This window comes from Embiotoca jacksoni, unplaced genomic scaffold (genome assembly GCF_022577435.1).
Source record: "Embiotoca jacksoni isolate LCO1_2020_lvr unplaced genomic scaffold, fEmbJac1.0.p SCAF_11, whole genome shotgun sequence".
Lineage (NCBI taxonomy): Eukaryota > Metazoa > Chordata > Actinopteri > Embiotocidae > Embiotoca > Embiotoca jacksoni.
In genome coordinates, this window is record NW_027185241.1 from 6,550,590 (window position 1) to 6,566,922 (window position 16,333).

At 42.2% G+C, this 16,333-nt stretch overlaps 2 protein-coding genes across 6 annotated transcripts; both read right to left on the reverse strand.

The window, feature by feature from the left end:
• Window positions 1-671: 671 nt before the first annotated feature.
• On the reverse strand, window positions 672-5,159 carry fdps (farnesyl diphosphate synthase (farnesyl pyrophosphate synthetase, dimethylallyltranstransferase, geranyltranstransferase)). 2 transcript variants are annotated; one of them, XM_069142718.1, is made up of 10 exons: window positions 5,027-5,159; window positions 4,427-4,579; window positions 4,191-4,331; window positions 3,872-3,952; window positions 3,343-3,465; window positions 2,533-2,621; window positions 2,366-2,438; window positions 2,140-2,217; window positions 1,882-2,016; window positions 672-1,541 (listed from the first exon to the last, which is right to left on the reverse strand). In XM_069142718.1, exons 1-10 carry the CDS (start codon window positions 5,027-5,029, stop codon window positions 1,341-1,343), a joined length of 1,077 nt encoding a protein of 358 aa, XP_068998819.1. In that variant the 5' UTR covers window positions 5,030-5,159; the 3' UTR covers window positions 672-1,340. The 2 variants fall into 2 exon arrangements, with proteins under 2 accessions (XP_068998819.1, XP_068998818.1); XM_069142717.1 differs by lacking the exon at window positions 5,027-5,159 and having other exon boundaries at window positions 4,427-5,000.
• A 441-nt stretch (window positions 5,160-5,600) lies between these two features.
• On the reverse strand, window positions 5,601-15,644 carry fam189b (family with sequence similarity 189 member B). 4 transcript variants are annotated; one of them, XM_069142722.1, is made up of 15 exons: window positions 15,534-15,644; window positions 14,142-14,432; window positions 13,988-14,044; window positions 13,256-13,363; window positions 12,997-13,113; window positions 12,760-12,867; window positions 12,419-12,579; window positions 12,242-12,341; window positions 12,061-12,133; window positions 9,976-10,273; window positions 9,473-9,822; window positions 9,349-9,390; window positions 7,828-8,003; window positions 7,555-7,701; window positions 5,601-7,466 (listed from the first exon to the last, which is right to left on the reverse strand). In XM_069142722.1, the coding sequence occupies exons 2-15, from the start codon at window positions 14,373-14,375 to the stop codon at window positions 7,209-7,211; spliced, it is 2,229 nt and encodes a 742-aa protein (XP_068998823.1). In that variant the 5' UTR covers window positions 14,376-14,432; window positions 15,534-15,644; the 3' UTR covers window positions 5,601-7,208. The 4 variants fall into 4 exon arrangements, with proteins under 4 accessions (XP_068998823.1, XP_068998822.1, XP_068998820.1 ...); XM_069142721.1 differs by lacking the exon at window positions 15,534-15,644 and adding an exon at window positions 15,198-15,352; XM_069142719.1 differs by lacking the exon at window positions 15,534-15,644 and adding an exon at window positions 14,880-15,352.
• Window positions 15,645-16,333: the final 689 nt, after the last annotated feature.

Here is a 16,333-nt window from a genome sequence, read left to right on the forward strand (position 1 = left end):
TGGAAAAGGTGGTTGAGAGGAGGACGCTGAGGAAACTATTGTCCATATTGGATAATCCTGACCACCCTCTCCACCACCTGCTGCAGGGACAGAGGAGCACTTTCTCCAAAAGACTCCTCCAGCTCCGCTGTCACAAGGACAGATACAGGAGATCATTCCTGCCCACTGCAATAAGACTGTACAATAACTCACCTCTGGCAAAATCCATCACAGTACAATAACACTGTTGACTGTGTTTCTTGGTTTGTTTGTATATAATATACATAGATATATAATGTACTGTATATACTGTGCATTTTATATTTTATACTGCTATTTTATTGCATTTATATTATTCTATTCTATTATTTTATTTTATTCTATTATTTCTATTATTATCTTATTGCTTCTGTATGCTGCTGTAGCGAAAAAATTTCCCCTCGGGGATTAATAAAGTAAATACCTACCTACCTAACTTGAAAAACTCCCAAATAACCAACTACAGCTGCAATTTCAAACTATTCTTCTTCTAGATTAATCTGTTGAATATACATTCTTTATAAACTGAATTATTTTTGAGACTTTAATATATTATAGTCCAAATTTATGCCTTCAATTTGTTAGTTTCATCAAACCTAAAGAGCATAATCCAAACATGTAAAAATTATATTACATAGAAAAACATCAAATCCTTGCATGAGAGATGGTTTAATCAGAAAAATCTTCAGCATTTATTATTAAAATAGCTGCAGATTATAGTTATAATAGTTTTGTCTCCTCAATGAATTGTCTGTATCGACAGTCAACAACCACAAACATTTAAAAGATACAAAATATTCTGGTCATTCCTTATTTATTATGAGCAAAAGCATCCAGGCCAGCACAGAGTTTAAAGCAACAATATAAAAAGGCATGGGATAAAGAAGACTGTTCATTGTTTTTACCATTTGCCCTCTGCCAGGAGGCTTCTACTTTCAAACATTTAAGGTGGCTGACTACAAAATAAATGTGTTACTACAAAATCTGAATTATCTTGACTTTAAGACCCCTGTTATTCTTTCCAAAGTTATCTTACATTCCACTTGAGTCTTCTAACTGCAGACAATGTACACTATGCTGCTGGATCAATAAACGGCAAACTCAAAACAAGAGGAGATGCTTAATGGCATTCACAACCACCAATCCATAAATCATTGAAAAGTTAAGAAACTGCCAGCAGGATTTTTTTTAAATTGGGTCGTGTTGTTGGAGTCACAGCCTCGCCACTGAAGATCCCCCTTAAATAAGGGTGAGGACTTGCTTTTTGCATCATGCTTAAAGTCTTTTCTTTTTATCCTTTCAAATGGCAAGGCCCCCCCCCCTCACTTGTTCCTCTTGTAGATTTTCTTGGCAAAATTGAGGAAGACTGCGTGAGGAAGGTTCCGAGCGTGACGAGCGATGAGATTCTGTAGGCGCTGGTAGCTTTCATCTTCATATTTGTGGTACAGTGTTGGCATTTGCAAGGTGTTGTACAGTGCTTTGACCTTTTCCACACTGGCTTCATTGTGTTGCCCGTAACATGCCTGAGGAGGACATGAAAATGAAATGAACTTGTGAGCAGCTCGAATACTTTTCAAAAGGCAGGATCCGAGGCAACACAAACATGAAGGAGTTAAAGGATAAAATCAAGGACATCCTGGAATCAGCAGAGTTTAATCGCTCTCAGGAAGAAAAAAAAACAACAACAAAAAAAACCCTTTACCTGCACAAACCAATGTTTGAAAATGTATGCCTTCTCTCTGCTGTTTTTTTTTATGTAGTCAAAATACACTATATTGTAAAAACACATTTTTGAGACACAGGGTCACAGTTGCAAATTATTTCAGTGTATATTTGAATTTGTTTGATAAATGAAAACCCCACCTCCAGCTCTGCTCTTTGCTCAGGAGTCATGATCTCCAGGGCTGTCACGACCAGCCAGCTGCATTTGTTATCCTGGATGTCTGTGCCAATCTTTCCAGTCACAGCAGGGTCGCCGTAACAGTCTAAGTAGTCATCCTGCAAATGAAGTGAGAGATATTAACACAGCGCAGTCTGCAGTGCAGTCGATTACTCAATATGTGCAGCTGCTGAATAAGAAAATAATATTTAATGACTGATGACGTGCAAAGGTAAAATTACCTGTATTTGGAAGAACTCCCCCATTTCAAGTAAGATGTGTTTGGCATTATTGTGCTCCTCTTCACTGTTGATTCCTGCCTGTAAAAGGTGAGGTATAAGATTAGGAGAGAGCGTGGGATATGGCTGATCTTTTCATAAGGCCCGTTCTGGCATCTTCAATTCACTGCCATCACCTTCATGTCTACAAGTTCCTTCTGTCTTAAGTTTACAACATCAACACACTCACCATGTACATTGCAGCTGCCACTGGGAGGTAGAATGAGTAGAAGGCAGTCTTGTATTTTACAATAGCTTTGTACCTGAAGGACAAAGAGAGAAATAATTATTTGCTGCCATAAATAAAAGCTGTCTGATAATTCACATTTCTTTCTTAATTTCAAACACCCTTCTTACCTTTCCACAGTGAATCTGTTGAGGTCAATGTGACCAGGTGGAGATGTCATAAGGTCCAGAGCCTGACCGAGCTCTGTCTGGAAAGACGTCTGAGACACACGGAGAAGCAACATTTTTTACAAATGTATCATTGTTAGAGCTGAAACAACAATTTATCTGTAACTATTTTGACACAGGTTCGATCAGAAATAATAAAACAGTGTTGAATATTTTCTTTTTTCAACGCTGAAATAAAAATGTTTGAGTTTTTGACTTTTGTCGCAATAAGTAAACTTCGGTTTCAGGATATTGTAATTGTAAAGGGGAAAACTGGCATTAAGGATACATTTTTTTGTTACGTATCTATTTGTGCTGTTTTTGTAGACTTCTCTGACAAATAAGTGTCACTTCCTTGTTTTGAGGAATTGAGAGCCAAAACCTCAGGAAGTCAAGGTGTCTAGTGCGGCGGACTGAACGGGATGTATACAGTGTTTTAACTGTGATCAAAGCCGTGCCCGAGGTTTCTATTCCTGTTTAACTGTTTGTTTTGCACTTTAATAAACTGTGGACAGTGTCACAGATCATTGAGTAGTGAGATGATTTTAACTGCATAATAATAAATATAAACTTTTACCATTAAAACTAAGCATTTTGATTCAAAACACACATCATTGCAGTTTCTCTACGGCTGGTCCTCAGGGGCTTTTAAGTATAGCAAACAGTTACGGTAAGAATTTTATGGACAAGGTGAATTAATGACAGATTCAAATATTTTGTCATTTGCAACTTCTAAGTGCAAAATGCACCAGTATGTGTTTAGTCAAGACTTACCTCATTGAATAGCTCCAATAGGTGGACGTAGTACGGTTGATCCCTGCAGTGTCTACGAAGAAGTCTGTAGATCGATCCCTCTAAGAGAAATGAATCATTGATGGCATCCAGACCGATTCCATCCTTAAAAATAACAAACAGGCAGGTTTTACATGGGGAGACAGAGCACACCATCAATAGTGAAAACAAATTACGGCACACAAAAATACATTTTAGTCTCTCGTTTATTGAGCTTATTTCCTGCCAAAACCAAACAAAGCATGATTTACAAATATGCGACAAGTCACTACAAACACAAAAGAGGTTTGCAAATACAAATTATACCTGTCAAATAAATTCACACAATTTATCTTTAATGCATCGCACTTCAGTAACAAATACAGCACGTGTTACAAACAAAGAATTCCTGCAAACACACACAAAAAAAAATCTTTCCACCCTGATAGTGCTTAAGATTGACTCATAATTGCTCTGAGTAATTCACCCGCCACAACAGGTGGCATTATGAGTAAATTTAAACCCGTCTCACCTTCTTGTACCAGCAGGCCTGTCCTCTCCGAGTCACTGATCCATCCATGATATCATCTGCCACGAGGAAAAATGCCTGAAGCTGCAAGTGACAGAGACGCAGTGGCAACACTTAAATTAGAGAACGCAACACATCAGTTACACTGATATTTTAATTAGGTTGTTCTTTGTGTTTGTTTACACTTTGTTAGAATTTAATTTAAAAAAAAAATGTTTAAGCATATTTATAAACAAAACTGAATTATAAATTGAGAATAATAAATATGTTTAATATTGCCAGACTTATCCTTAAACATGCTAAAACCAGAACAAATCCATACCAGCTCAATGCACCAGCCGACCAGCAGAGCCCGCTGCACGGTGTCCTGGGTGAGCTGAGAGGGTGGGAGAAGTTCCCGCAGTGAGCCAATCACAGACAGCCCTCGGTTCCTTTTGCCTCCGGGGGCATTGAAAACCAAAACCTGAAAAGTACAAGATGCACAAATGAAACCACATTAAAATGTTCTGCGCTTGACAGAGAGACTCACGAAGAGACAAGACTAAAACCCACGCATACCTCCTTTAACCGGTTCAGGGCATCTGCCAGCACAGGATCCGAGAGGTCTCTCTCCGTGAGCTCCGTAACCAGCTCCTCAAACTGGGCTTCAAACAGCTGAGTGTCTGATAGCGACCCCTTTTTGATGTGCGTCCCATTGCAAGCAGCGTCTCCCTGGAAAGACAAGGTGCGCAGCAGAAGACAGGTGTTTTTTAACTGAAGCGGGGGGACAGTCAGCCTCGTGGTCCGGAGTATTTTAGGGGCATTAATAACCCAGCTCAGCAGGCACCTCATCCCCGATCCCACCGTTCAAATGCCCCGGTTAACGATAGACAACCTACAGCCAAACTCGTTATACAGGCCGCATAACGTTTGAAACTTGTTCCGGCTTAAGACAACTTGTCAGGCTCGTTAGATCCATGGTCTGGTAGTCGACTGAGCTCCGTGCATTGATTAGGGTAAAAAATAATTACTATTATTAGCCAGCGAGTTCCCTTGTCATGAAAAGAAGCGTTAGCTGACATTAGCTGATAGTTTTCTCGCATCCAGTCTGTTAACAAAACTACCAATAACATAACGAATTTAAATATTTTTTGTGTGCATTCGCATGCTTTTACAAACCATGGTGACACCGTCCTCTTATCCCAACTTTACAGCGTAATTAAGAAAAAATTGCTTCTCTTCTTTTTCTTCGTTTTGCTGTAAAACTGAAGTCTTTGAACGTCTCCTCAAACCAGGATACACAATTTGTAGTTTGCTGCCACGCTGCCATCAGCTTTATTGCAAAGCAGCCGAACTAAATATCCCAGCATTCTTTGCGAGTGGGGCATATGGGCGTGGCTTCCGAAGGCTCCATTTGACATCGAGCATTTTCATTGGTTGACTATATCGAACCAGGATGGGCTTTCACTCATTTTAGCCAATAGGATTTGAGAAGAGGCGGAGTTTAAGTGGAGTGGCGTGATGTAACTTTAGAGCTATTATAATTGTATTAAGTGGTAAAGAGAAAATAACCACAGAAAAGAAAACCTTGACATTACATTATTGCTGTATACTGCTCAGTCCTTCATAACATGTACACAACATCAACATAGTTATTTTTTATTTTGTCTATTATTTATTTCATATGTTGAAACACATAACTTGCATTTAAAGTTTTGCTATTGACACAGCATTTAAAATCTGGAATAAGTGTCATATTTAGATACATTTATTATTCAGGTTTCAAGGGTCTATCCCATTAAGCCTGCCATACAGATATACATTTCTTCAAATAAATAATGTTTTCGCAAGACAGGAGGTAGAAACGCAGCTCAGTGCCTTTGTAAGGGGGTGTATGAGTGTCCCTGCATTGTTTGCAGGATCAGAGTGTATGAGTGTAAATCTTTAAAATTGTTTACATACATTTGGGTGTATCCAAAATGTGCCTTTACTGATATGGAGTCAGTCACGTTACTCAATGAGCACACCAAAAAGTCTTTCTAAAGAAAAAAGTTCTGTCTGATACAAATATATTATTACACTTTAAAATTCAGTATTCACTATTCAGAGCTGTCTGGAGGATTTTTTTTTTTTTCATTTAACCACCCATCAACAACCTCTGCAAGTCCAAACGGACATTGTGCCAAAACATAGTGTGAAGCCTGACTACATTATCTGTACATTTACTGCAAGAGACTCTTCCTGTCATCAGAGTCACTGTGTAGTTTACACCTATTTATCTTAAAGGATCAGGATGCATTATCCAGTGTCGCAGAAATACCTGTGCACCCGAAACATTTTCAAACCCCATCAAAATCAAATTAGGATGCAGAGGCATGTTTGGAGCAATTTGGCAGAAGATTTGGGGAGCACTGCACATCCTTGTCCCTGACCTTTCCTTTCTGCTATCTATTAAAACAATTACATTTCAAATGGCTACTATATCATAAGTCTTGAGGAAAAAAGAAAGAAGCATTGTCAAAACATGCAGATAAAGACATTCTGAGGACGTGTTACTTAGTTACACAGACGGTCAGGATCGAATGCACAAGGTTCCTGCTGGATCGTGACTGTAGCAAAACATGCACACACGCAAGGCCATTGTGTATAAACGTGTGGAGAAAGTGGGGCTGAATTACAAAAAGAAAAATACAAATTAGCAACTCAATAGAAGGTTTTCTGTGGGAGAGCATTTGTCCTCGTGCAACCTCATCAGTTTATCTTACACTGTTCTCAGCTGATGATTATTGAGATGCATTTTTTTTTTTTTTTATAATCAATGGAAGACAAAATAAGAATTTCCATGATCACTTCACCTGAGCGATCCTGTGGAGGAATAGCAATGTACAAAAGGGCCAGAAGCATATTGCAACCCATAATTATGTAATAGACTGAATGTACATGTAAGTGGTTGTTGTAGCATGAATGCCAGTTGAGTTCTGTCTCCAGTTTTGAGGACAACATTTTTCCAGATGAGTACTGAGAGGGAGGAGGTCGAGAATACAGCTTCTGGTAGGTTGGCCGTTCATGGGTAAGTTCTGATAGAGGAGAGACCATACAAGTCAGAAATAAGCATCCAGTGACCACTGAAATAAGAGGGAGCTCTATAGGCTGATGTTCAGATGATAAAGAGCACCACTAAATAAGGCCATTTGCACAGTTGGCTTCAGGAAATGGAGATGACAAAGAGAAAAAGGAGGGAAGACTTTCAAAATCTCTATACTAGATGTTTCCACTTAAATAAACTCTGCTTAAGGTTCTCCTAAAGGTCTGCATCTTGTATGGCTCCTCTTTTTTCTCCTCCTTTACCTCTTCTTCCTCCTCACAGTGCAGACTCTGAATAGAGAGCTCCTGATGACCCATGCGGTGGTTGAGGCGTCATTAATCGACGTAGTGACACAGAGGAGGAGGAGCTTAAATCTCCACAGCTGCGCAGGTGCATCTCCTCTGGTGACCGGCTGCTGTGATGCCGGTTGTGTCGGCTGTCACTGTGGGAATGGTGATGTCCACGGTAATGAGGTTGATGGGAATGATGGTTGGGTTGCTGTCCTCGGCTAGTGGTCCATGGGGTCCGCAACACCTGAGGATAGTTTTGTCAAACAAAAGTTTCGACTATTAGCAGAACTGACTGCAGTGAACTGGAGATTAATCAGAACTTGTTTTCATACCTGTTCCAAGGGCAAGTGGCTGGTGGCAGCACCCTCAAATCCACTTCTCCTCTTGGGCCCCTGCCCTGTGTTCCCAGCATGCTCAGAGGAGGGTGCCAGGTTACGTTTGGAGCGCTGCAAGAAGCGAGCCACCAGAACTCGAGTAACCTGAAGGAAAAGAAAAGAGATCAGTGAATGAGAATATGGCACAGTCCACCTTTAGACTTACAGTACACATGAAGTGTCAAATTAGTAATCATATATTTTAGTGTTTATATCAGTTTTTTCACTTACCTTTAGGTCTCCAAGTGACCGGTGGCAGTCTTTAGGTAAACGTACTGGTGAGGTGGGGGCAGGTTTGGAGGGAACCTGCACCTCTGTGGCTGCTGATTTCATACTGTCTTTCCTGGGCAGAGCTGCAACAGGAGGCAGAGAAGTGCGGGGCAGCAGACACGCCTCAGAGGATTGAACTGTGAGACAGAAAATAAAACACCACTGTTGGCACACACTTATTAAGTTATACAACTCTTTTAACTGAGCTAGAGGAGAAGGGGGTAGCACACAACTGGAGGAAGAATATGAGGAGCAATTTGCAATTATTTTCCCTTATTGCCACAGCAATAAGAAACTTATATACAGTGATGCGCAAGCGCCGCCTCGGTCCTGACCGCATCACTGTCGTGCCAATAATCGCATTAAAGCACACCCTCTCGTGTAATATTGCTTAAATCAAACTTTAGGGAGAGCCCGGGCCAAAATAACAAACCAGCCAACCAACGACAGGAACAAATTATCTGTCAGAAAAGGTTGCCATGCTAAAGCTAACTACAACAAAAAGGGGAAAGAGAACAGTAAAAAAGATGCAGCTCTCCTCTACAGAGCGTGGAAGCTTTACTAACTTTCTTACATCACTAGCAACATAATAGAAAAGACTAAATAGCTCAAAACAAGCAAATACTTGGATGGAAGCAGGCAGCAGAAAATGGCCAAGAGGCCCAGAGGTGCTACTTCTGATCTTGATCTGCATTAATCAATAACGCCTCTGTCACATACATTTTGGCTTGAAAAATGTGTAGCTTTGATTTAAAGAGGTATACTGCATATCTGCAGAGGGTATAGAACACCATTATGTTTAAATACAGGTTGTCCTCATGCACTGCAAGACAGAATTAGGACAAATAATTTCGCGTTGAAATATGTTTATCAATAACAGAAATCTATTATATATATAAATTAAGATACTTAAAATCTCAAAGAGCATTTTCATGTTGTGTGATTTGTACGGCGAAGCCCCATAATAATGGCATATATATGTGTGTTCCATAACTTTGCTGTTTTAGCCTTTTGATAGGACAAGAATTTCGGCATAAACCAATCATAAATTGATGCATGTGTCATTTGAAATCAATATCTAAATGAGGAGCTGAATTATGGGGATTATTGTTTCCAGAAATGAATCTAATTTATCAACATCAAGTCACTGCCCATTTAGATGTCGTGAAACAGTTTGATGAATCACATGCACATGGTGACAGATTTGCATGTCTCCTCATGTGCATAAATCTGCAGTAGTTTCTCAGATGGTTTCATAAACGATGGCAATTCATAACAAATGTGTTGAGATATAATATATCTCATCAATCATGTTTTCTTTTTCCCTTCTAATGAAAAAATCCATATAGCAAAAAGAGACAAAAAGGAAGACAGGTTAGTGAAGACATGCAACAAAGGCTCTGAGTCAGAGTTAAACAAAGAACATTTTGCACTGAGACCCCTGAACTTCACATCTTTAACTCTGTAGTTATGAGTTCTTACCTGTGTCTGTAGATGCTTTGCTGCCTCCAGAGCCAAAGTCAACTAGAGAACAGAGGGCATAAGAGCAGGTTAAGGAAATCTTAAAATAAAGTAAGTGCTGTATTCATGTTGGTGTCTGACTTACCTGTATCAGTCGAGGATCCGAGGCCAGGCTCACTGTGTGACCTCACCAGGCGTAGGAAACCTTCACTGTCTCTTCTCACGTTCTCTCCATCTTTTTCATTTTTCCCAGCCCTTCGTCGAAGGTAGAGGGGCTGACGTAGAAGGTGTGGCCCGTTTCCCTGCTCACTGGCAGCAGGGGAGGAGGAAGTAGGTGGAGCAGAGGAGGCTGGGACGGCTCCTTGGCCTGACGGGGTAGAGGGGTGAAGTTGAATCTCTGGGATGAAGGATTGCTGTGGACAGGTGGAACTTCCTATCGCTTCCAGCTGGGAACAGCTACTTGCTAGCGTGGCCTGGCGACGCAGTACTGGAGATCTGGACGAAAGAACAGAAGAGCATAAAATAATATGTCTGTATTGTAACTTAAGCTTTTAACCTGAAGTTTGACTAGCTTCACTTCCTATATTTGCAGAACTGTACAAATGATCACATCCCCCTAAAGTATTACCTGGCACCACGAGTACTCACCTGTATGTGGTGGTGGCTGTGCTGGGAGAAGAACAGGAGTTGGACCTCTCTCCTCTGAGGAATCGCCTCGCTCTCGGTCCTCCTGCCAGGGGACTCTCTGGTGTTAGAGACGGCGGACCACGAAAGCTGATGTACTCCCCTCCTTCTCCGCCATCTCCCCCTTCACTCGCACTCCTGTTGCCTCGCTCGCCCTGGTTCCTCAGCCCAACCTCCATCAGACAGGAGTCCTCAGAGGGGGAGGAGTCGTCAGGGATGTCCACAATCTCGGACATTAGCAGAGATCCACTGTCCATGGACACTAATACAAAAAGATAATTCTTTACTATTGTGCGATTCTGTGCTAGGTTATGTTTACAATAATACAACATATATATATATATGCCATATCATATTACTTATATGTAGGTCGTATTATCAACTACTAATCTTAAGGTGTAGACAAAAGGCTGTGTATGTAAATGAGAGTGATACTGCTTGGCCAAACCAAAAGGTCACAGGAGGAGGTCTGCAACCTTTGGGGTCATATTCTGTTTCTCTTTGAGGTACTGTGTAAAACCAAAAGGTCACGGGAGGGGGTCTGCAACCTGTGGGGTCACATACTGTTGTTCTTTGAGGCATTAACAGGAACAAATGGCTGTCTGGAGGACTCCAGGGGGTGAAGGAAGACAACCACCACCTCCACCAACCAACAAAGGATACATCAATACACATGACTTTTTGGTGGAAGACAACCACCACCTCCACCAACCAACAAAGGATACATCAATACACATGACTTTTTGGTGTCTGTACTATAAGAAGACTGGGTGAGGGAAAGTCAGGAGATCAGACTTCGTGAACTGACACATACTCTGTTGCGGTCAGGGAAACATAGTCTGGACCCAGAGCTCTGTAAACTGGTTATTCTGCTGCTGTTAAATAAATATCTTGAAGCCTGACATATTCTCCTATTGCCTCATTAAAGAACATGCAGGACTGGGGGCTGACACATATTGGCTTTGTACTAGCATGAGCCCAAGTCCAACACTATGCAGGGACGATTTGAAGTTTGAGTTTCACTTAGGGTGGCACTGGTGCAGTGGTTAGCACTGTCGCCTCACAGCAAGGAGGTTCAGCATTCAATCCTGGCCTGGGGCCTTTCTGTGTGGAGTTTGCCTGTTCTCTCCGGGTACTCCGGCTTCCTCTCACCGTCCAAAGACATGCGTGTCAGGTTAATCGGTGATTCTACAAATTGCCCTTAGGGGTGAATGAGCATGTGAAAGGTTTTTGTTTCTGTCTGTCTCCATGTGTTGGCCCTGTGATAGACTGGCGACCTGTCCAGGCCTTTGCCCAAAATGAGCTGGGATGGGCTCACTTTATAGATAATTATTATAGATAATGGATGGATGGATGGAGTTTCACTTATGGAACAGTTTGAAAGACAACACAATACTCTATTATTTTACATTATGTTGTGTATATCTTCAAAACTGTAAATAATAATTTACTTAATGGCCCAAAATATTTCTGCTGCTATGTGTTTTTAATGGTTTAATATCACGTTTTGAAATGCAGATCTAAATAATGTAATTATAGTTACTTAAAACATACACGTTCCTGAGTTTGATAGAGCACCTATACATATCCCCATACAGTATTTTCATTGAACACACTGTTGACATTTTAAAGCTCAACATTATTAACAGCGGAAGTTGTAGATTTGGCAGCATATTTGGGGGTTACCATTACATTTCACTTATGTTAGTTGGAGTTTGGAACTACTTTTATTATTGATCATTATATTGATTATTTAGTGGCTTAGTTTAGCTCAGTCTTAGTCTAAACAATGTCCAAAAAGTATTTGGAATAGCCTTTACAGCTTCATTGGAACTGATGTATTCCACCAATAAAACAAAGACACCCAGCAAACCCTCACACTTGAGAACAAGTGAATGTTTGATGTTATTGCTTTATAAATGATGAGCAATTGTAAAAATGTCTTTGGAATAATTTTCAGTCTATTGATTCATCATCAAATGTCAAATCGTCCCTATTAATTACCACTTAAACATGAAGCCAATTAAAGTGAACAACATGTTTTCTCACCTTCCCCACTGAAGGCAGTAGAAGTTCCTCTCTCTGCAGACAGCTCGGTGCCGTGGGGGTCAAACATTGTTGCCTTGAGAGTCACAATAGACAAGGATCAGCATGGTCACTGTACATCACACATAACACACACACACACACACACACACACACACACACACACATACAGACACATGCTCACCTGGCTGGCAGCTCTTTGTCCCATCACAGCTTCATACGGAGGAGGGCAGTCAGTTGGGTAAAGAGGAACAGGACTCTCCATGGAGCCATTATAGGTGATGCTGGATGTTGATGCAAAATATCAATCATTTTCTTGTCCACAAGTGATAGTAGGACAAATTAAGTGCCTGTTCGGTACCTTTGAGCATCTGTCTCGGAGCTGCAGGTGTACTCAGGAGGATAGTAGGGAGGTGGAGGGATGGGTGGAACAAACTCCTCAAAGTCCATGATGTTGGTCAGGAAGGCATCCTGAGGAGTGGTGCATTCTGGGTTGACTGAGCGAGAACGATGTGGAGCCAGCTAGGCGAGAACAGTGGAAGACACATTAACATCACACAGAAAATAGATAGATGCGAAGTCTTTTAAAATGTACAGCCAGATCTCTTAAGGCAGCTGTAAAGCTGCTTTGCAGAGTACTTGTCATTGTAAATTTAAAAAAGCCAGCTAGTTAAATGTAAAATCTGCTGTGTCTGTGCTCACCAGGTGCACAAGGTCCAGGGAGAATATGTGAATGCTGCAGGTCACAGTGGACAGCGTACAAATGATGGTGGAGAGAATGCTGAGACCACATGCACTGAACAAAAGGTCCTGCAGAGAAAATTGCTTTCAGAAAAACCTACATCCTACACCACATGGGTATTTTCTGACTTTTTATTCGTTGAAATATGTACATTTTTCAATTGGATTTTTAGTGTAGATGTAGAACACTCCACCTACCTTCAGCTGATGTCTGACTGAGTGGCAGTCAGCATTCAGGTAGAGAACCAGGGTCTCCTCCTCTGTGATGGAGCAGGAGTGAGTGGGTGCGCAACACACACACAGGCCATTCTCCACCTACACACATTCCCATACACAGTGTATTGGTGTGAAGAACTAAAACCATATTCACAACTATTCCTGGCACGTTAGGCCTGCATCTGGCTCAAAGGGCATTTCAGCATGAGGCAGAAGACAACACTTGCATAATGTTGTTTACCTGACAGGTGAGCATAGACTTGACCATCTGTGCATTCTGACATGAGAGCATTGAGCCGGCCAAGCTGAGGATCACACACACTGCAGACAGCAGCATGAACAGTGACACCTGTGGAGGTACACAGAGACGGTGGTTGGTTTAGAGCAGGGTGTTAAAACCTGAAGCATGGAGCACCAAGAGTGTGCAAACAAACACGATAAACAAACAAACACTACAGTGAGAGATTTTAATGTAAGGAAGACTTTCAACTACAGAGTAGAAAATAATCACCTGCAGTGCACAGTTTAATTTGCATTAAAATCCTGCGCAGTTTGGTTCCAAGATGGATTGAAATCCTGACCTGGCTGGACAAACCAACCCAAAAGACCCATCCCTGAGCTTGTTCGGTGCAAAACCTGTCTATAGCAATTTTATTTCATTAGGTTATGCACAATGTAAGCACAGTATAAAACAATGTAAAGATATCCAAATGTTGAAACTACATTTTGACACAACAAACCACTATAACAGCCATTAAGATGTGGTAACAATTAAGAATTCATCTTAAAGTACTTAGACTTTTCACTTTTTAACAAACACAATTAACATTTAAACCTCAGTTTTTTAAGACAACATGGATGAAAAGTCCTTTAGGTTCTCAGAAAAAAAATGCAAACTCTGCTCAATTTCTCTCAAAGAAACACCTTTTTTTTTTTTTTTTTTTAATCTAACTATAGGCCCTACTATACATACCACCAGTGTCAGAGGTCTTCTCCATGAGATTATTCCAACTATCCCTGATGCCACCACCTGGAATCAAACAGCACATACACAAGAACACGCCATATTTAAGATCCTGGTTGTAATATTCTTACTGCTGTGTATTTTTTGTTAGTTTTATACTTACAAAGAAGCCAGCCCAGAATGGACATGACTGCCTCACGCGGGCGGAGGAGGTGAAGGCCATGCTGGTGAAGGAGAAGGCCAGGACCATGGCCCCCAGGCCCAGGTGGCACAGCCCCAGGTACAGGAGCAGCCGTGCCCCACCAGGCCCCCGGCCCGACATGCCCCTACGGCTGTCTGACCAGCCGCGGGACCCAGAGGCTGAAGCCACGCTGCTGGAGTCTGAAGGTGAAGGCATGTTTGGCTTGTCTTTGTGTGGAGGAGGCTGGGACAGGTTTCACGCTTACACTGGGTTCTTAAAACAAGTTGTGTGGGCAGAAGCACAGGAGAGTAGAAGAGGGAGAGACATTAATGCTGGCTTCGGAGCCCTACTCGGTCACAATTATGCACCAAACTCTCTACTGGCAGGTGCTATAGGTCCTGCGCAACGTCCCATGGTGCGCACTACAGTCCAGTCAGTGAGTCCAAGAACTTTGTCAGCAGAAAGTTGAGAATTGAGCAGCCACTACACAGTCACAGCCACCGTACTCTCCTCAGTTGACATTTCAGCCATGATACTAAGGTTGCTTTAGTCAATATGTCTCTTTCACTCCAGGCAGTTCACAGGCCAGTGTAGCTTATAGAGTAGTCTGTGCCATTCTCCTGCCCAGTCATTCTCTGATTAAAACACAAGCACACAGTGGGGCTAGTTTTTTTTTCTTTTTTTTTTCTTGTAAATCTTCACATTATTGCTATAGCCTACTCATTTGCTTTGCACTCTCCTCCTCTCCATCCTCTGTCTTCCACCTCTCCTTCCTCTCGTCCGTGGCATTGCGGTAACAGGAGACCGGAGCAGGCCGCAAATTCTACAGCATCGCAAAGAGAGCAGCTGATCGCATGTTGTTTCACCCCCAGCGGAGATGACATGTGGCGGTCAGTCCGTGTGTCCAGTCAGGAGGACCAGCATCCGTACATGTGCGACCTTCTCTCAGGTCCTCATCCTGTCACGGAAAAGAAACTACGGCGTGGAGATCAAAGCCCCAAGATCACATCGGTGCGTTCGGGAAGCGAGACTAATTACCTCGACATGAACAGGAAAGAAATATGTTTCATCGATTTTCAAATTGCACCAAAAATATCTGCCGGGCTGGAATGACGATTTCCTCACTGGTTTCTATCTTTGACAAGTCCACTTCAGGGGTTTTTCGGTGGTCCACGCGCACCTAGACCCCCCCTCCCCCCGGGCCCCCTCTCCTCCTCCGCCGCCTCTCGTCTCTGCAGTCACGCGGGCATTCCGTTCAGCCCGTATGTAGCCTATGTGTACGCGTGTATGTATCCCGGACGTTTACCTCACTGCCTCCCACCAGACGTCACATGAACATAAAAACATAGCCCGCCTATGTCCGGGATAACATACTTAAATCCATCCAGGTTTATCTTTACATTTCTTCTTTTCACTAGCCCCTCCCCTCTGCTGCCCTCAAGTCTTTTCCTCTGCTCCTCGGCAGAGCTCTGACACGGGGAGCAATGTATCGTGTTTGCAAACCAAAACCTGCCCTGCGTGATGACCAGGCACGCAAAACGTGCAGGCAACTTGGAGATGCGGCAGACCGCGCGCACACCGTAGTGGTGCTGATGCTGTGAAGGAGGGGTGGTTGCCTAGCGACAGGCTCTAGCTCCTGCTGCTGCAGCAATGAGAAAAACGGTACCAGCAGCTGTATTGGCAGGATGGCAGTTAAACAGAAGGCAGCAGGGGTTCCCAGTAGTCAGAGTGTCCCAATGGTCGCTGGTCTAAATAACAACCAGCACCGTGTCTGTCATAAGTCATGTTTCCTGTCTGTGTCCTTGAGACGTAGAATATAATGCTTCACTCTTAAAATTGTATGTAATTGATCCTATTTTAGTTATTTAAACATACAGTATAGGACTTTCACACAAATGAATGTACTTTACATTCAATCCCTTTCCAAAGGAGTCCAGGCAATGCTGATAAAGCCGATCACTGCCAGGTAAATGTCTCTGTGTTTCACAGTATACAGAGTTTTTAAATCTGGTGAGACATTCCTGCACTGGCCCGATGAATATGCTGCATACGGTACAGAGCATGTGTACCAGAGACTTCCACCGGCAGAGCCATCTAACTTTAGTTTTAGCCCTAATCTGAACGGGGAGAAAATAATTCAATTGTGCGGCTCGTCTAGACTTTCCAAATGTTAT